Source organism: Eptesicus fuscus, chromosome 13 (assembly GCF_027574615.1).
Source record: "Eptesicus fuscus isolate TK198812 chromosome 13, DD_ASM_mEF_20220401, whole genome shotgun sequence".
NCBI classification, from domain to species: Eukaryota; Metazoa; Chordata; class Mammalia; order Chiroptera; family Vespertilionidae; genus Eptesicus; species Eptesicus fuscus.
In genome coordinates this window covers 75,582,776-75,602,872 of record NC_072485.1, presented here as the reverse complement: position 1 = coordinate 75,602,872, position 20,097 = coordinate 75,582,776, and the positions used below count along the sequence as shown (strand labels likewise).

At 53.6% G+C, this 20,097-nt stretch overlaps 1 protein-coding gene across 2 annotated transcripts; it reads right to left on the bottom strand.

Annotated features, from left to right (window-relative positions):
- Positions 1-713: 713 nt before the first annotated feature.
- On the bottom strand, positions 714-18,193 carry ELF5 (E74 like ETS transcription factor 5). Of its 2 annotated transcripts, XM_008146812.3 has the most exons (6): positions 18,069-18,193; positions 8,649-8,882; positions 5,074-5,124; positions 2,469-2,537; positions 1,315-1,510; positions 714-816 (listed from the first exon to the last, which is right to left on the bottom strand). In XM_008146812.3, the coding sequence occupies exons 1-6, from the start codon at positions 18,187-18,189 to the stop codon at positions 720-722; spliced, it is 768 nt and encodes a 255-aa protein (XP_008145034.2). In that variant the 5' UTR covers positions 18,190-18,193; the 3' UTR covers positions 714-719. The 2 variants fall into 2 exon arrangements, with proteins under 2 accessions (XP_008145034.2, XP_054581218.1); XM_054725243.1 differs by lacking the exons at positions 5,074-5,124; positions 8,649-8,882 and having other exon boundaries at positions 18,069-18,189.
- Between the last annotated feature and the right edge of the window lie 1,904 nt (positions 18,194-20,097).

Genomic DNA, 20,097 nt, shown 5'->3' with positions numbered 1-20,097 from the left:
TCTAACGCTAAGTGTGTTATTCGGTGAGGATGGCCGTGGGAGTGCTGGTGAGTGGCCACAAAGATGTGCTGGCTGAGAAACCTTCGCCTGTTAACCTTCGCCCAGCCCAGTGGTGTGCCAGCTGGATGGCTTAGGCCTTTGACTAATTAAGAAGCTTTTCTATGGAATTTTATTTTAACGAAGCAAAACCTCCAGGGTGTTTGTCTTAGCACATGCCACCCCTTCCTGTTACATTAAACACGAACGAATCACTTCTTCCCTTCGTGAAGAAGTGTGTGGCAAAGTGTGTGCAGCTAAGCGTGTGGAAACTTTGGAGCTCTGGGGATGGGAGCACCGGGTGAGTCAAGGCAGAGCTGGGTCCTCTCCTCCGAGCCGCACCCGGGGCCCTGGCTGCCGAGGTTCTGCACCTCTCGAGTGGGGAAGCGATGTTTTTGCTCGAGGTACCGGGAAAGATCACCCCCCTCACCTCCCCTCGGGTGAAAAAACAGCAGCGGCATTTCTTAAGGGTCTCTGCCATCACCCGCTGCCATCACCCGCGAGTAGACAACAACAACTCTGAATGCAAATGTAAGCTGGGACGTGGGGAAACTTTATCAGCACGTTTGCACGTTTAAAAACCAAACAAACCAAAAACCGGAAACCAAGACTTTCAAATGTCTGTGGCGATCTGATCGTTTTAAAACAGAAATCCGTTCACAGGAGCCAGACGAGGGAGCCGATCATAGCTTGTCTTCCTGCCACCCGTGTGCGTTTTTTCCAAATTTGTACACTAACCTTCGGTCGACCCGTTCCAGAATGCCTGTTTTATAGTAGTACCTGAGAAAGACAGCAGATGAGAAACTGAGAAACGGGGAGGGGGGGGGGGGAGAAGGAGGACTTGCACCCCAGGCCAGCGCCGGAACATAAACACTCTCTCCCCATTCTTCTCAGGGGACGGGGCTGGGCTCTGGTTACCCTGGTATTTTCACACCCTGTTCTCAGCTTACACTTAAACCTTTCCCAGACACCTCGAAGACGGAACCTCCCCACATTCCGCTCCGTCCTGTGTGTGTGTGTGTGTGTGTGTGTGTGTGTGTGTGTGTGTGGTGGCCGTATTCACAGAGATCCCCGGGAACACTGCCAAGAATGAAAAGGACGGCGTGTCCATTTACAAACCATAATCCCACCTGGAACTAAGAAGCGGAGTGTTGTCTCATGACCTTTCGATTATCAAGAAAAAAAAAAAATAAAGCTGCAAAAACACTTGACCGTTCTAGGGCTGGCCACTTTATGTAACCGCCCGGAGGCTCGTGGCATTTCGTGCCATCAACTCACCTCAGAGCTCTGCTCAGCTTTTCGTACGTCATTCTGTCGTTTTTCTTCCTCTGTCCCCACATCTTTGCCAGGGCTTCTGACTTAACCACCCGGAAAATACCTTGCTCCCTATCTTCCCACTCCAGGATGCCGCAGTTTTCTTCAGGAGACAGAAGCAGGTCACGCACAAATTCCCAGAGGTGAGAACTTTGGAGGCCTTTGGAAGGAAAGGGTGTTACTTAATTTTTAATTTTTTTTTTTTTAATTTTAAGGGGAGAGTTGTGGCACTTCTCACGCGCCCACGAGAACACGAGAATTGCTGCTCTGTGGGGGTAGGACGGAACCTCGCCGGGCTGGGACACGTCTGTCTCAAAACACACATCTGGGGACGCGTTGACGAGCAGTACCCTGGCCTGTCCCCTGCTCTGTGGCACCACGGGGTCATTCTTAGGGAATTCAGGAAATGACCGTCAAACAATCTTTTCGTGCTTTCTGACAGGCAGTGGGCTGTATTAAGCTCCCACAGCCACAGCTGTCTGGGTGGACCAATCCTACAATGGTATTTTTCACAAAAAGCTGGTATTTCCCTTGCTCCACTGTCTTGTGGCTTCGCCTGGTTCCGGAGTCCAGCTGCCCTGGGATTGGGGCGTGGACTGCCCCCTTCCTAGCTCTGTCATCGCAATCTCTCTCGTCACCTGTAGAATGGGATCATAAGAGTGCCTACTTCATAGTGGAGGTTAGAGGGTTAGGATTTAATACAGATCAAGTGGCCGGCACCAAGCTCAGCAGGCGGGCGGCACCGGGTCGGTCTGTCTCAGTTCTGGGAAAGGCTGGCAGGACTGCCAACTCCTGGTGTTTTTCTGCTGCTGTCCCTGACTACTTCAGGGCAAAGACCCCCCCACCCTCCCCACACTCCCCACTCAGACCAGGACAAATAAACCTTTCCTCTTCGTGGTTAGAAATTGTCTCTACTTCCTCATTTCCCAAGTGAAAAAGAAATAAATGTGAATTTGACAGCATTCATCAAAATCATTGTCAATGTCTTGACCGACTTTTAGGTGGGAAATAACTGGTCCCGCGTAAACAGGCAGTTTCAAAGCTTAGGAGACTGGGTGACCTTGTCTCGTGAATGGTTTTAAGACGTTAGAAGTGGAAAGGGGTGTCTCTACACTTACTCGTTCGACTATGACTGTGACAGTCTTGACTTTTGATGCCGCTTGTCTTCAGGCAACTGGGATCAGCATCTGGAACAGAATGAGTCACAGCTGTAGGAAGGAATGTAGAGGCCACATGCAGACCTCAAGTCACACCCCAGGGGGCAAATGGATTGAACCCCTCTTTGGGAGGAGACACCACACTAGGTGCTTTGGGGGTGATTAGTAGGTGGGGGGGGGTACAAAGATGCCGAAGACTCAGTATTTGTCTTTCAGGAGCGTTTGCACCCAACACTGGGGACCTGCTCTGTGCCAGGTCTGGGCTCTGTGCTGGGGATACAAGAGCGAATGAGACGGACTTGGTTCCTGATCATGTGGGACTTAAGGACTAGTGAACAAGGGAAAACATAGATGGAACAAACAAATTGCCCCTGGTTTTTTTAAGTGTTGTGAAGGAAACCAGACATTGGATAGAGAGCGAAGGTGGAGGAAAGGAGGTAATTTAGATGGGGTGGCCCAGGAGGGTCTCGTGAAAAGGAGACATTTGCTCTGAAAGAGAAAGACGAGAAGGAGCCGCGTGGAGGAGGGATAGAGTGCTCGGGCTGCCGGCAGGTCACCTAGGGCCTTCTTTGCAGAACTCGCTATTTTATTCTAAGAGTAAAGCGAAGACTTTGGAGTGCGACAAGATTCACATTTTAAGAAGATCCCTCTGGCTGGTGAATGGAGAACAGATGGGAAGGAACACAGGTGAAAGCAAAGAGACCAGTGCCTAGCTCAGGGCCTGGCACATAGTAGGTGTTCAATAGATGTTTATCAAATGAATGAATGAAAGAAAAGAGAAAGAAAGAGATGGATGAGGAAGCAAAGCAATTCAGGGCTTCAGGCTTAGACACACCCGGGTCATCTGTCACCTTCTAACGTTGTCACCTCACCCTACTAAGCGTTCGTTTCTACCCCTGTGAAAAGGCTATGGTACTAGCACTTGCCTTACAGGGTTATAGGAAAGATGGGACAATGTCTATGAAGATTCAAGCACAGGGTTTGGCTCACAGTGAGCACTCAGTAAAAGCTAGCTGCTATTGTTAGTGTTATTGTACCGACTCTAGTTGGGGCTAGTTATATATTCAAGTATACAGTATATTCTAAAGAACTTATGGGACACAGTATTCCTTCCTAGCCCCTCCTCCTATGCTGTGAGGAAGGCAGGCTGACAAATAGACACCCCATTATAAGTGGAGACCCTGACCCCGAGAAAGGAGTGCTCAGGTCAAGCTCACTGCTGCTTAGAAACGACAGCAGGGGCCTGCCCTGGGCTCCAGCCTTGGGCCTCAGACTCAGGAATGGCCCCTGGGCCTCGGTGGGCTCAATCCTTCTAGGGGCGATGCCTGGATTGGGCTGGGTGGTGAAAGCTGGGGCTTGCACCCCTACCCCGATGGCTGCAAATGGGTGAGAAGGGACTCCCCCAGAGCCAAGGAGCTCTGTGGGAGCTTTGTTCACGGGCAATGCAGAGCTGCTCTTGTGAGGGTTCTGGGTTCCGTGGGGCATGGGGCGCCTGCCTAAGCTACAGCACGTGGTGCATGCACCTGGCTGCCTGCACTCAAACTGAATAAAAAATCCTTCATCAGCCAGATCATCTGAATCCTCAGGTGACTGCTTGGGACTTTAAGGAAGGAAAAAATAAATCATAAGAAACGATCTGTCCCCTCAGCTTGCACCTCTCTGGAGTCACCATGCGTCCTGTCTTTTTGCGGATGAATGAGCTGAAGTCCGGGAGGGGAGGGGCCTGCCCAGAGCCCAGATCCTGGTCCCCAGGCCAGAGCCTTTGCGTGGGCTCAGCAACTAACAGCAATCACCACTGTCACCAGCATTATCATCATCTTAAAAAAATCAAAGCTAGCCCTGACTGGTTTGGCTCAGTGGATAGAGCATCGGCCTGCAGACTGAAGGGTCGCAGGTTCGATTCCGGTCAAGGGCATGTACCTTGGTTGCGGGCACATCCCCAGTAGGGAGTGTGCAGGAGGCAGCTGACCGATGTTTCTCTCTCTCATCAATGTTTCTAACTCTCTATCCCTTTCCCTTCCTCTCTGTAAAAAATCAATAAAATATATTAAAAAACACACACACACACACAAAAAAATCAAAGCTACAAAATTCTCTTTCCTGAACCTCCATCTGCAAGAGCGAAACAGCGAGGGCTAATTTTCAGAATGAACCAGGCCACTCGAGGTCCTCCATCACCTTATCATTATACACTCGGCCTGCTGCGTGAGCTCGGATTCCCACGCGCTCAACCACAGCCTCTAGTCATTAGGTTAGTCATTAGGATGGTTGTTGCTCGCGGACACCAGCTTTGGAGCATCTATGCCGCGGGCGCAGGCCAGTCACTCTGGATGCACTGTTTCTGGATCTTACGCACCATGTTTAGACAGGGAAACCGAGTCTGGGGTAGGCTAGGACATCACAGGCCCCAGCCCCAGGCTCTGCCCACCACATTTTTTCCTGCCGTCTCCTCGCCTGGCGTTGTTTCAGGCCGTCACCCTCTCCGGGTGGTGCCGAAAACGCGATCAAACCCCCGCCCAACAGCAGCCGCAGCAGAGCCTCGACCAGCTGGGCCTGGGCTACTCACAGTCTTTGATGGCGGCCTTGGTCTCTTCAGCATCGTTAAAGAAGGAGTAACCTAGGAAGGAAAAAGCAACACACAGCTCATATCATGCAATCCTGGTTTCCCCTGGCCAGGCCCCGAGGAAGAAGGGGAGGGATTGTCCCCTCTGTGGGGTACTTTCATTTCAGCAGGCAACTTGGAGACCACCTGGTTTTTACAGGGCCACGTGAAGGCCCCCCTGAGAGGTGACAACCTTGTCTGTAAAGACCACCTGCAGAGAGCCCCAGGGCCAGGTGTCCCAGCAGCCTCTAAGATTTTCCCAGTGGGCACTGGGGAGTGCGTCCTGGCTTGGGGCCAGGAGGCCTGGGCTCTGAGCTGGGCTGGGCCACTGACCCCTGTGAGGCCTTGCCCAGTCACAGTCTCCGGGCTCGTGGTCCTCATTGGCAACATGTGACAAAGTCACCACGGAACGCCCGCTGGGCTCTAAGAGTCTGTGGTCTATGACTTGGCTCTAATTCCTCGGGGATTGGAATGCGTGTTGGGTGCTGGTCAAAGAGGGAAAATGGACATAGGAGGCCACGAGAAGAGCACAACCTGCTATGCGGGTTGAATGAGGATTCGGGAGACTGCTGGGCCTCGGTTTGCTTGTCTGAAAAATGGGTGGGTTGGGGGTGCATTAGGCGTTTCAGATCATGTTTTCATGAAGCTGCACAGGCCAAAGGACTCCTGCTTCCTGGCTGGGGGGCCGATGTGAGGACCACCTTCCATTTACGAAGGCGACTGGCACAGGGAGGGCACATTGGGGACTGTATTGCTAGTGCCGCTCTGATTGGTTCTGGTCAGCCACGCGCCTCAGCTCACTCTGCCCAACGGGCTGCCGAGACCAGAGGGGGACTGGTGAGGGGCTGCTCCTCTCCTCCACCTGCTGCCTGCTGACCTCGCCTGCCAATGACCCGTGTCCCATGTTTCTGGGCCCTTAAGTCCTCCTGAACGGACTGAGCCAGGCAGCACGTGGGGCCCCGGAGCTCCCTTCGGCTCCTTTCCCGTTGGAGAGCATTTGTTGTGTCCTTGTCTGCCAGAGCCCTAATCTACGGGGTAAGATAAGGCCTAAACCAGGTAACAAGCGGTTCTCCCTATAATTTACTGTCCAAAATGGAGACACTTTTGAGAGTGAAACATAAACTAATAGTAAGTTTTCCAGGATAACAGGTGAAACAATGTACCCTGGGCAGACTGAGATGTGGTAAAGGTTGGTCGCGGTGCATCATATATTTCTTTTCTTTTTTAAAAAAATATGTTTTATTGATTTTTACAGAGTGGAAGGGAGAGGGATAGAGAGTTAGAAACATCGATGAGCGAGAAACATCAATCTGCTGCCTCCTGCACACCCCCTACCAGGGATGTGCCCACAACCAAGGTACATGCCCTTGACCGGAATAGAACTTGGGACCCTTTAGTCCGCAGGCCGATGCTCCATCCACGGAGCCAAACCAGCTAGGGCGCATCATATATTTCAATACACAGTAACGCTCCTGTTTGAGGAGCATCGAAAGAGGAACCTGAGAGGGGAGCAGGGCGGTGAGGCCGAGGGCTTTGCTGCCCAGCATGCTAACTGCCCTGGCCCAGCGTGCCTGAACCCCACCGTTCCAGGTGGCCCCGTGGCTCCAGACATTTCTTAGAATGAGAAGAGGCAACTTAGGGCCTGTTTCAAAAAGAGTTGGATTTTAGCTTATTTGTTCCGCTCAGACACTGAGGTGATGGGACCAGGCTTGTGTGTGTTTGTTTTTATGTAACAGGTGCCAGGGCAGGGAGGTGCCTGAGCTGGGGGACCCCGGCACAGGGGCTGCTGGGGCCTGGAGATGAACTTGATTGACCTGACGTTTGGCTACGGCTGGCAATGCCGGCCGCGCTCGCCTCTAGGCTGGCATACCCTCTCCCTGGGCCGGGGATCCCTGTGCCAGGCCGCCCCTCGGGCCGGTTCCTCCCTGAGCTGCTGTGACCTGCGGACGTGCCCCTTTGCAGGGAGGGCTCACTCTAAGTGCAGCCTCCGCTCCCGGCTCCTGGCAGGTCACTGTCACGGGCGATAGCGAAGCAGAGACTGGACAACGGTGGACGGCAGGTCTGCGTGTCCCTTCCGCGCTCCTGGTGGGCCGTGCCTCTCAGGGCAGAAGCTTAGCCGTGCCCGAGGGTCACCATCCTTAGCTCTCCTGCCCTCAGACACACGTGATGGGACACAATCAAGGGGGAGGGCAAAGAGCCCCAGACCCAGGTCTCCGTGGGTGTCTGTTCAAGCAGGAACCCTGCCACAGCATTCCCACCAAGCAGGGGGCTGTGAGGCTGCTTGGTTACCTCCAGTGATGGGGAGCTTCCTACCTTTGTATCGTCTGAAGCAGCTTTTCCAAAAGGAGGTGCTAACGTTTAGAAAGGTCTTTTCCTCAAATTGAGCTGAGATGTGTTTCCTTTATTTGTAAAACGGTCTGCCTCTTGGTTACATTCACACGGACAAGGACAGCTGTCATTCACCGCGCTGGCGTCCCTGTCTGCTGGGCCAGGGAACGTTCCCCGACTCCTGTCTAGGAGCCTGTGGCAGGGTGTACCGTCCATCCTACGGACGAGGCCGGGGACATTCAGAGTCCGACGGCTCGCGGGGGTGGAACCGGGGTTGGGACCAGGATTGAGACCTTTCTGATCTCAAAGCCCCGGCTTCGTGCTGACTTTCCAGGAATCAGCCCCTTTTGCTGCGTGACCTTGGAGGAGCCACCTAACCACGCGGGACCTCCGCTCCTTTATCTGCGACACGGGGACACGGAATTACATGTTTCCCAAACACCCGTCCGCTTCCGGAGCAGGTTGGAGCGGTGAATCATGCGCCTGGAGCCACCTTCGGGCCGCTTGGTCCTGGACCGTTAGGAATGGGCTCAAATACAACAACCGCCCGACTCCCCCGGAAACGGGAAGGAAAAGGGTCTCGTTAGTTTTCTTCTCTTTCTGTGTCATGAAAGGTCAAGCAGAAACCTCTTTGTGTCCACCCTTTCTAGCTGCCAATCTTTTTTTTAAATATATATAATATATATATTTTATTGATTTCAGAGAGGAAGGGAGAGGGAGAGAGCAATAGAAACATCAATGACGAGAGAGAATCATTGACCGGCTGCCTCCTGCACGCCCCCTACTGGGGATCAAGCCCGCAACCTGGGCATGTGCCCTGTGACCAGAACCATGACCTCCTGGCTCATAGGTCGCCATTCATAGGTAGAGCCACGCCAGCCAGGCTATAGCTGCCAAATCTTTATGAATATAATACATTATCTTGTTGTATTGCCCGGGTGGTCCCTGAATGCTATTTTCGGTTTTTCTTTTTCTTTTAAAAAATGTACCCGACTTGCTTTCCTGCATCCTGCTCCCTTTGACCTACAACCTCCCATCCTAGCATTCCGGAGCTTCCAGTTTCCGAGAGGCTTTGGTTAACGGGATTTGGCCGAACGGAAAGTGCCAGTGAGGGGACCTTTGCGGTGGGAGTCCCACGGCAAGGAGGGACCCCACGGGTCCTGTGGTCCCAGCCTCGGCCCCTCCCGCGGCCCCGCCCTCCGGACACCGACCTTGGGAGCGGATGTTCTGGAGGATGAAGTACAGGTACTCGCCGCAGAGGCCCGCCGCCTCCACGAACTCCTCCTGGGTCATGCTGCACAGCTGCAGGCCGCTGACGTTGAAGTGGCAGAAGGAGATGCAGTTGGTGTCCAGCTTGTACTGGTCGCAGCAGAACTGGAGCCATTCCCAGACGTGGCGCTTCGTCCAGTACTCGGGGTGGACGGACGTCCAGTAGGCGTCGCAGGCTGCACCGGAGGAAAGAGAGAAGTGAGGGACGGTGCCCCGGGGAGAACCTTGGGAAGGTCCCCGAAGGCGGCCCCGGTTCCATTAGCATCCTCATCCCTTGCCCACAAGTTGAAAGGGACTCCAGCCCTGGGGGGCGAGGAGGTGTGTCTGCTGGGGTCCAGGCCACCTCCTATTCCGCAGTAAAAACCAGAGGGGACTGGATCCTATGGCTGGACATTAGGGCAGAAGAGGGAGTGACGGGGGCATGGTGACTTGGGAGTGTCCAGGCCTAGTTTGGTGCCTAGAAAGAGGGGAGTTAGAGGGGAAGGGAAGACCGAGGCCCTGCCGTGATTCCGTGTCAGACGACAAGGTGTCAAGATCACGGGCTTTGGAGCCTGACGGGCCCGGTTCAAATCCTGGTTCTGTCGCTTTCCACTGGGGCCAGGTCCCTAGAAGTGTAAGCCTCAGGGTCATCTGTAAAGTGAGGATTATGGGTCCGGCACACAGGGCTGTTTGCAGCGGGGGTTAACGTATACAGGCTGTGTGGCACATAGGAAACGACCCATCCCTTCAGTAGTTACTAAATGCCTCCTGCGTGCCGGGCACCCCTTGAAGCTGACTGGATTCTCTCTGCCCCTCTGGACAGTTGCCAACACTCGCTCCCGGTTTGTGCACCGCCTCTGGCCACCTGGAGGCAGGGGCCGAGGGCTGGTGAGACGTTGCCCGGAGACCAGCCAACCATGGGTCTCCATAACAGACTTCTCTGGAGGAAAGGGGTGGGGGGGATTGTTTGCAGTGTTGTGTTTGTGGCTTTAGGGTGTTTTAAAGAAGGCCTATCTCCAAACCAGTGCCCCTTCCCTCCTTCAGAGGATCCCCTGTACACAGCCAGGCAGAGGCGGGCGCCCTCCTCTCTGGGAGGCGGGGAAGCGGCTGTGCCCGGCCTGGGGTGCAATGCCAGGAGAGGCAGAAAGGGTGGCGGACACAGGATGCGGAAGAGGTGAGGTAGCAGGTACCAGGTCAGGCTCTTAGGCATAAACAATGCTCGCCATCGCCATAGGACTCATCCACGCGTCCCTTCATTCCGTAAACGTGCCTCGGCTTCCTCACTGGTAAGATGGGGATAATGGCAGCGCCTGCATCCTAGAGCTGTTCTGTGGGTTAGAGGAGTGAATCTATAGAACAGCCCTTGAAAGGAGCCTGGGAGGTTTTCACGCCTCTAGTAAGGTGACCCTTGAACACCTGCTGTAGCAAAGCAAGGCCTGGTGTGGGAAGGAGTCACGGTAAAGAAGATTTGGTTCCTGTCCCCTGGGAGGTCAGGGATGAGGAAGCTGAGGGTCGCGGAGGACTTGCCTGCGATCCCACAGCCAGTGTGTGACGGAGCTGGGGTGTAAACCCCCGTCTGAACTTGAAAGCCATTACTCTTCCCATTCCATCACCCTGGTCCTCAGAGGCTCCGCGCAGAGAAGAGAGGAAGCAGGGAGAGAGGGGGGAGGCAGTCGGAGAGACAGAGAGAATAAGAAGGCCTGACGAGAGAGGCGGGGAGAGAGGACACACCGCTGATGGCCCAGGGCGTGGGGACGACAGAAAGGGTCGCTCACGAGTTCGTCTGCAGAGCTAATGGCACGAGGCTGTCTGATATCCCCTTTAAGTGCTGCATTGGCTGCCACTGTCCCCAGGGGAGCCCTGGAGCCTCTAACCCGAGGCAGGGGATGGGTTCTCTGCCCGGTGAGGTGTACTGCTCCCTGACACCCCCATACCAGCTTCTCAAGTTCCTTAAATCCCCCCAAATATGTAGGATTGGGCATTTCAGAAGACGGAAATGGAAGCTCCCCTTAGAGCCCCGAATCCTTCCAGAAATTGATTTTCCTCCCTTAGAGTGGATCGAGGGGCAGTCAAACTAAATAATAAATTTATTTAAATTTATTTATAATTTCTCCATCTGAACTCGATGTGCCGAGGCGGATACCACTGTCACTATGCTGCGGTGGGGAGTGAGGGGCCTGGTGGCACCAACTCTCCGGCACCCTGGCCAGTGGGGGGCGCTTGGTGGCCGGCAGGGTCTCCCGGGACAATGGTGCGGCCACTCCTGAGTCTCTGTGTGCCTTCTGTCTGCTGATTTCTGACTTGAGCAAACCTAAGAAGGGCCCTTTGCTTCCCTGGTGTTCTGACGAGAGAGCTTTCCGAGCCTGACATCCTCCCAGCCCTGGTCCCGAGCTGAGAGCGCACAGAGGTGGCTGGCGGTGTCCTGCAGGCGGAGGACACAGCTTGCTGCCGCTTTTCGTGGAAAGGGTTCTCCGAGCCTCCATCCCCTCCCCTCCCCGCCTCCACCCCCTCATTATTTTCTTTGGCGCTTGGAGAGGGCCCTGTTGTTTCTGGAAGCCAAGCGAGAGGGTTCGGAGAAATGCCTGGGTGGGGTGGGTGGGCACCGACACCCGGGAGGTGTTGCTGGCAGGGCTCCCTCCGCAGCTCTCCCCTGCATCTCGCCACAGAGCAGGCTTTGTGTGCTGCTCGGCCCTGGAGGGCAGCCAGGCCCAGGACAGCCCGGAGCTGCGGGGAAAATGCCTCTTCTCGGGGACACGGGGCGCTTCTGGGCTGCGGTGTGCCTCGCGGTCCTGTCCTGGCCATGCCGAGGCCGCAGCGGTGAGGCTGGCAGGGGTGAGGAGGCCCCGCTGCTCCCTAGGTTGCCTCCTGCTCAGCACCTTCCCACACGCACTTCCCTTGCTCAGGACGAGGTCCCCTGTGCCTTCTTCTACTTCCTGCTCCTCCTCAAGACCACAGGGCACGCCCCCTCGCAGCCAGGCCTCCCCCCCTCACGGCCCCTCAGGTGCCCTTCTCATTCGGATACAACCCCCTCGCTCTCTCTCCAGACCATTGTGAGCCCCAGGAGGCGGGGCCCCCTCTACTTGGCTCACCCAGCATCAGAAGTGTGGGGGCCCGGCCTCGCCCATCGTGGGTGCTCAGTGAGGGTACCTGACTGGCCGAACGACCGGTGATTATTACCTCCACTTGACGGTGAGAACATTGAGGTCCTGGGAGGTTGGATGGCTTTGAACAAAGCCGCACAGCTGGTCAGGAAGGGCGTTGGGCCCCCGCTAACTCTGATCTCCCTGGATGTGGGAATTTGGCATCCTATCACTTTGGCTGAGGAGGACCAAATTGGATACACATCTTGAAGTCTAACTAAAAAGGATTTGGATGACGGCACGAATTACATATATAATCTAAGTTTGAAAACTCAGAAAAAGGGCAGAGAGACTGGTGATGACAATATTTGCAACCTCAGGGAAGGACCTGAAGCAGACACTTGGCCCTTTGGTTACTTGGAAGAGATAAACTCAGGGGGAAAAAAAAGAAAGAAAGAAAAAAGGGTAATACACTCACAGAACACGTTATCTTTAGTAAGTTGTATCGTTTGAGAATATAAAGTGTTTTCCTTAATGCATCTACCATTCATAAATAATCTAAACTGTTTGGAGACGCTGAGGTCTGAGGCCCTTTGCGTACATCTACCGGTTGGAGACGAATGGCATCCGCTGCCCGGTAGACTTCATCCAAACGTCCGCCGGCCACTGCTGAGCCGCAGGCTGGCCGGCTCCTTTGAAGTCAGAGGCGGGCCAGGACACTTGCTTAAGGGCCAGCTGCGTTGGAAAGAACTCGGGACGTCAGAGGGACAATTATGGAGGAATTCCGAGCAGGGATGCGATAGCCTGGGTTGCACATGCATTTAGAAGGAGGGCTCGAGCTTTCCGAGCGGGGCGGGCACGCTCTGATGCCCACAGGGCCAGCAGGTCACGTCCATGCCTGAAGGGGCCCCATGTGGGGATCCTGAGACTTGCCATGTGCGAAGGTGGGCCCTGTGTTGCCAGGTCCAGATTGTTATGTGAAGTCGCATGATCTTTTTTAAGTGCTGGCAAGTTATTTAATTTTTTAAAAAACACTCCGAAGGCCGATGGAGACTCTGTCCCAGGCTGGGTCCCCCTGGAAGTCACTGTGTGATGGAGACCTTCACCTGCTTCGGACAGGGGTCTCCTTGGAGATCATTGTTTTAGAGTGGGCGTGCTAAGAGTTTAAACTTCTGCAAGTTGAATAGCATTTTCTTCAAATGGAAAGTTATTTGGAAAAAAAAGCAGCGCTGCTTTGCTGGGAGTTGAGGTGAAGGGATGAGACAACTTCCCCTCCGTAGCACCACAAGGCAGCGTGAAAACCCAGCTCTAGAACGTGAAACTGGGGCTCCTGCTGTTTAAATTCCCCCTAAAGGTTGAAAATGTACGTGGTCTCACACTTAGCGGTCCTGCCTTTTTGGGACTTACCTGCAAAATAGGAATAACAGGACCTCCTTCTCCTGCTCTTGAAAGGATTAAGTGAATCAAAACACAGAAAGCACTTAGAACAGGGGCAGGCATGCAGTGAATGCTCATTAAATACCACCCACTTATACTTGTTAATATTGGGGCTACCCATACCACTACTCTAGTTGCATTTCCTCAAATACTTCTGACATGTTCCTTCTCTCTCTCTCTCTCTCTCTCTCTCTCTAGGCCAGCACCTCTGTTCCCTTCCAGAGCTTTGGGTTCATTTTCTCTGTGAAATAAGGACATTATATTATTAACCATGCTACTTTGTCCTTGTCCTGCTAACATGAGTAAGATAGCCAGTGCTGTTCAATACATGGGACACAGGGGAGTCCGTGTGACTTTGTAACTGCTTCTGACACGGGTGGGAAGGCAAGGGCTGAGCCCCCAGGTGGACAGCAGGTGACGGGGGTGAGTAAGCCGTGTGATGATGCCTGTGCCTCTTCAGCGGAAATGCCAGAGAGTGGGCCCACTGATCCCCCACCTCCGTCTTTAGTGATGCAAGTCCCCTCGCCGCTCCTCCACCGGGATTGCTGCTCTGTGCCCTTCCTATGTGGACATTTTGGAGCCAATGCTGTTCATTTTCTTGGAGCCTCACTTGAAACAAAAATTTGGGGGGAGATTTTGACTCTAAAAAGCACAACAAAATGCCAAATCTGTGTATTGCAAAGTAGCGTGAGCTTAGAGATATATGGTCCCTGGATCCTCTGCCGGAGAACTTGGCCTTTCTCCTCTGCTGATGGGGGAGCGTGGGCAGGAAACTTTGTGAAGCCACGTGAACCTGCGGACTCTGGTTCCCACCGTCCACTCTAGGCTTCTGCCTACTGACCCGGAGAGAAAGGGACCATCGGGAGGTGCGGGACGGTGTGGGGTCACCCAGCCTGGGCTGTGGAGAGGGCCCTTCCTGATGTGCAGTCCTGGCTCTTCAACTGATTAGCTGTGCAATCCTAACAAAGTTTCCTAACCTCTCTGGACACCAGCTTCCTTCGTCTGTGAAGAGGAATAATAACAGCGCCCACCTCTTAGGAAGTTTGCTGGGAGAAGGACAAGACACGAGGAATATCAAGAACTTGGCTCTGCTCATCTGGATGATAGAAAGCTTTTGATATGTCGCCTGTGATTCGTTGTTATTTTGGGACATTTGTTCTCAGGGAAACGAGACCTTCCCTACCAGGGCCTCAGTCTCGCTGAGGGACAACAGAACAAAGTGAGCCCAGGGCCCGGCGAGGGGGAGACAGGCAGCCGGGGTCAGAGGAGGCCGAGGTAGACGGCTGGACCACAATTAGCCTGATTTATGAGCAAAGGGAGCCGGGGAAGTTTCTTGCCCGGGGCAGCCGGTGAGTGAACTGGGCAGCTCGGGCATCATCAATTGCGGCTTTGTCACGGAAAGGAAGGACTTTCTGAGGCGAAACCTGAAATGACAAATTGCTTCCAGGTTTCCTCCCAGAGCGGGTCTAGCCGCATCCAATAGCCCTTCTTGGCTTTCCTTCTAAGCCTGTGGAGCGATTTAGATGAGGAGATGAAAAAAAACAAAACAAAACAACAAAAACCCTGGGCAGTGTAAGGAACTGGATGGAGAAAAGAGGAGAAGGCATGGCTGGGTATCAGCAAAGGGCTGCGGTCGGAGGTGTGTGTGGAATTAGGAGGGGACGGGGAACGCCAAGCCCCGAGTGGTCCTGGGGCCGCGGCTGCCCAGAAGGCTCAGACTTGTGTAGGATAGGGGAGCAGTGGCGAACGTGAGGCCTCCCCCTGGGGGTGTCCTGGGGCGTCCAGTCATTTTTTTTTTTATCTGCTTTTGATTTAGAAATCATTACTCTTTCTTTCGCATGTGCTCTCAGACTTCTATACCCAGCACATGAACCTTGCTTAGAAAAGCCCACGTGGAACCCAAATGCCTTCCTCCCTGATCACCTGGATGCTGATAGCAAAGATCAGTGGGTTTTGCACCTCTCTTTGAAGTTCTTTCCTCAGATAAAATCTCCCATTGGGTAACAGCAGATAACACGTTGGTGGAGCACTCCGTGTGTGCCAATTACTGCTACGCTCTGAGTTTTCCAGCACAGTGCTGCGAGGTCCTAGATCATGCCACCCTTTTACAAAGCAAATGAGGAAAGTAAGGCACGGAAGGGTGAGGTCCCTTCTCCAGGTCGCACATGAGTCAGAGGCAGAGCTAACTAAGATCATAGAGGTCTCCTGCTGCTCCTGCAGCCACGCCCTGATAACCACTGCGCCGTACTGTCTTCGGAATGAACGCACGGCAGCCTGGCTGGAGGGTGGGGATGGAGAGGAAGGAGCTGGAGGCTGGTCTTCTCAGCTGTCACTCCAGGTTGCCAAGGGGCCTCCCAGGAACCCCCAGAGCTGCCCAACCTAGAAACCTCTGCTGCAGAGTGTAGTCCAGATTCCAAAGCAGAGGGCGCACCGCATGCGGGTGTGGCCACATTGGCAATCAGGGGAGAGAGAGTGCGTGTGCATGTGTGTGTGCACGTGTGCATGCATGTGTGTGTGTGCATGCATGTGTATGTGTGTAGGTTGAGGATGGAGCTCTAGCATGTAGGGGTGAGGCCAGGAGACTTGATGACTCCTTAGATGCCTGGCCACTGGAACTTGATTGGAGACGTGATCTTCTGAACATACCATCTGCTTGTAAAATATTTGCAGCATCCCTTTGATAAAATTTTCCAGTATTTGTAATTCTTTTCTTCTAAGAGCTGAAGGGAGGGCCAGGGTGAGTTCATGAATTTCTAAGTATTTTGCAATCTGACTGTCCTGTCCCAGCCCGCAGTGCGGCCACGCCAGAAGTCCTGCTTCAAAGAGCAGGTCACCTTTGCGATTAGCGCCGACCCCGCTGCCCTCTGCTAAAGCCGTGTGAGGACGCTGTGAGGACAGCTGGCTTCCCGGCTGGGCTGAGCGTCCCTCCCTGCCCTCTCGTGGACACCACTGGTCTGCTGGGCACTCCATTTCTTTCTCCCTTGGGCCTCAAAGCGTCTAGGCTGTCGAAGATTCCGCATTGGAAAGGTTGAGACCCGTGTTGCATTTGTTCAACATGAAAAATGAAGCGAGGAGAGAGAAAACTGCTTTCCCCTTGAGCTGGGAGCCATCGGCTGTTTTGGCTGCGGTGAGCGCCTACCCAGTGCCAGGTGCTGTGCTACCCACTGGCTGGGTGGGATCTGCCGTCCCCGTCCTCCCAGCTCTAGGAGGCAGGTGCTGTTCCAGCTGGAATAGCGATGTTAGAGAAAACCTGCCCGAGGCCACGGGCTGGTGAGTGGCAGAATCTAACAAGAAGCTGCCCCTGGCACAACTCCGAATTCAAGATGAACTTCCGTGAGGCAGGAGATGACTCTGAGCACGTAAAGTCTGCAGAGCCGCGTCCAGAGGTGGAGCCTCTCGGTGGGGGCTTGTGCAGACACTCACATCCATGTGCCATCTCTCTGGATGAAAACACGACGGAAGCACCCCCAGGCCCCTCCTCCCGCAGATGGGGCTCGCCCAGTGCCAGGCGCTCACGGGGTCCACCAGCCTCGGCCTGTGGGAGGTCAGAGCCACCCCACTGAGATCAGGAAGCTGGATCGCTCCTGGGGGCTGTTTCATTTCCACTGGCCTCCTGCCTTGGCGACCTCCTTTCTGTTCTCTCGGTGGGTGGCGGAGGACGAAGGCTACATCTGCGAGCCTGCCTGATGCGGGAATCAGAGAAGCTTCTGGAAGGGATCCTAGAAATGACCCGGTCCAACCCCTCATTGCATGATGGGAATGAAGAGGCCTCAGAAAGGAGAGAGCTGAGCCAGTATCTAAGACTGCTGGGTTTTAGCAGCACTGACAATCCTATTGGTGATCACTTAGGCTAACTCTTTTTTTAAATTGCAGTAAAATATTCATAATGTAAAATCTACCGTTTTTTGAGTGTACAGCTTAATGGCATTAAATATATCCACATTGGTGTGCAACCATCACCACTCTCCATCTCTGGAACCTTTTCATCCTTCCTAACTGAAACAAACCCTTCATTTTTAAACCACCACGTGTGCTTGTCATGTGCCCGACCGGGTCCCATACATATCACTCTCTGTGAGCTAGGCATCATTACAACTCCATTTTACAGATGAGAAAACTGAGGCTTGAGAGGTAAAGGTGGTGCCTGGCTCTAACGACTACAGAAGCTGCTGCTGAGACATCGGTAATTGCCGAACAGGCAGGAAGAGGGGCCTCCAGGATGACAGGTCAGCGATATGCGTGGGTGAGAGAAGGAGAGGACCTGGCCTACCACCGTGCCCCATGTGGGGAGGGAACAGCTCCCTGAAAGCCTTCACTTTCCGCCTTCACATTTAGCCTCTTAACCAAGCATTGAGGGGAGAAAATCAAACACGTTTCTCAGCGTCTTTCTGGGAAACCAGGTGCTTCTTAGGCCCAAAGGAGAATTGCGATATGTATGGGAATGAATCAGGTTCAAATGCAATTACCTGGACCCTGCAGACGAGGGTGCAAGATGTCATGGGTGCACTTGTGCGCCTGGGGCGGGGGTTGGGAGTGGGTGCAGGGCTGTATTAGGTAGGTAAGTGCCTCCAGGCTGTCTGTGCAGCCCTGGCGTCTGGCCTGGTATTATCATCTGCATTTCACTTGATAGCAAAATGAGGCTCCGAGAGGTGAGCAGAGCCCCCAAGGCCACAGAACTGGGCAGGTCGGGGTGAGGTTCCAGTGCTTTCCTTCCTTCCACTCAGGCCTCCCCTGGCCCCCTGCCCTGGACATTGGTGAGAGGGGGCATTTCCAGGCCCCTAGCATGGTCTTGTCACCAGCCCAGGCCAGCACCACCCCCTGCCCCAGCCCATCCCAGCTCAGGTGGGCCTCCCCACGTGTCCCTACCTGTCTGGTGCTCGAAGGCAGGATAATACTCCTCATTGCTGAACAGGTCAGTCCAGGACATCAGGGGGTCGCAGAAGGACGCGTTGGGCAGGAAGGTGCTGTGTGTCACTGAGTCCAACATCACCCTGCAACGGCGGGAGAGGCTGTGAGGAGGTGTGACGGCTGGAAGCCACCGCAGGACCCCAGCGGGCCACGGTGGCTTAACAGTGACAGCAAAGACTCACAACCGGCAGCCTCCTGGGAGCCAGGCCCCCCTCCACGTGCTTTCCACGATTGATCCTTGTCACATCCCATGAGGTTTGTACATCGATCCCCATTTCTAGATGAGGAAACTGAGGCAGAAGGATTGAGACAATTGCCCATAGGTCATGGCCCATAAGTGGCAAAACTGGGATTTGAGGATGGGAGCTCTTATTAGCCAATACTGCCTCTTTCGATACTTTTCCTATTCACTCACATCTGACCTCTGAACTCTGGCTTATACTGTCTAACAACGTGCTTCTGAAAACACAGCCAGAGTTGCTATCAATGAGAATACCCACACACCCTTCTCTACAATTCTGAAATCCCAGAGCTCTGAGACCAAGAGTGTGTGTGTGTGTCTTTGGTGCAAACGTTTCTGAGCAAAAAAACAAAACAAAACAAAAAAACAGTTCTGAATTGATTTTATGTAGTTTTATATACTGTTACATAAATGTTACATCTATATGTATATAAACTATACACTATACATATACAGACTATGTATAAAAACTATACAATATAGACATATATAAATGATATATATGCTATATACTGAGTGGCCAGATTATTATGATCTCTGAATGCATAATAATCTGGCCACTCAGTGTGTGTGTGTGTGTGTGTGTGTGTGTGTGTGTGTGTGTGTGTGTGTGTATTAGAGGCCTGGTGCATGAATTCGTGCATGGGTGAGGTCCGGCCAGCCTGGCCAGGGGGAGGGGACATGGGTGGTTGGCCGGCCTGCCTGCTGGTCGAACTCCTGGTTGAGGGGACAATTTTCATATTAGACTTTTACTATATAGGATATACACTGAGTGGCCAGATTATTATGATCTCCGAATGCATAATAATCTGGCCACTCAGTGAGTGTGTGTGTGTGTGTGTGTGTGTGTGTGTGTGTGTGTGTGTGTATTAGAGGCCTGGTGCATGAATTCGTGCATGGGTGGGGTCCGGCCAGCCTGGCCAGGGGGAGGGGACATGGGCGGTTGGCTGGCCTGCCTGCTGGTCGAACTCCTGGTCGAGGGGACAATTTGCATATTAGCCTTTTATTATACAGGATATACACTGAGTGGCCAGATTATTATGCGTTCAGAGATCATAATAATCTGGACACTCAGTGTATAGTTTTGTAACCCTAGTTACAATTTGTTATTCTGCCTGATGAATATTCATGTGGGGTGCTGCAGGAGCATCGATGGGGTTAAGCTGAGCCAGAAGAAACACCTGGAGAGGGTGGTCTGTATTCTGCTGCGTGTACACCGTCACCTTCTGATGCCGGAAGCAGAGTGCGTTCTGCAGCACACCCAGCCCCAGGGGTTTGGGTAAGAGAGTGAGCACTAGTGATGGTAACACAATCGCTTTGGACTCCGTGCTGAGCACTTCAGGATTTCCATCCATTCCTCACGGGCTCCTCAGAACGCGAGCTCTGAGACGGGGTCTGTGTCACGGATGAGGAGGGGACTCTCTAACATTCCAGCTAACATGCCCACACCACCCAGCTGGCAGGGGGTGGAGGCTGAGCGACAACTCGGGTTTGTGTATGCGACGTCAAGACCTGGCGGCTATGCTCTCATCCCTGCTCACACTGGCAGAGGGGCCCTGGGGAGACGGTGTCTGGTCGAGGCTGGGGTGGGGGCAGAAGAGATGGGCCTGGGGCCCCCCACTTTCGTGCACTCTTGCCCATCAGTCTCATCTCTCGAGTTTCTCTTTGCTGCTTCCCATGTCCCCACAATTCAGACAAAAAAGAATTAGTACTTGGTGGATTAAAAATATATGCTGGCCCCGCTTC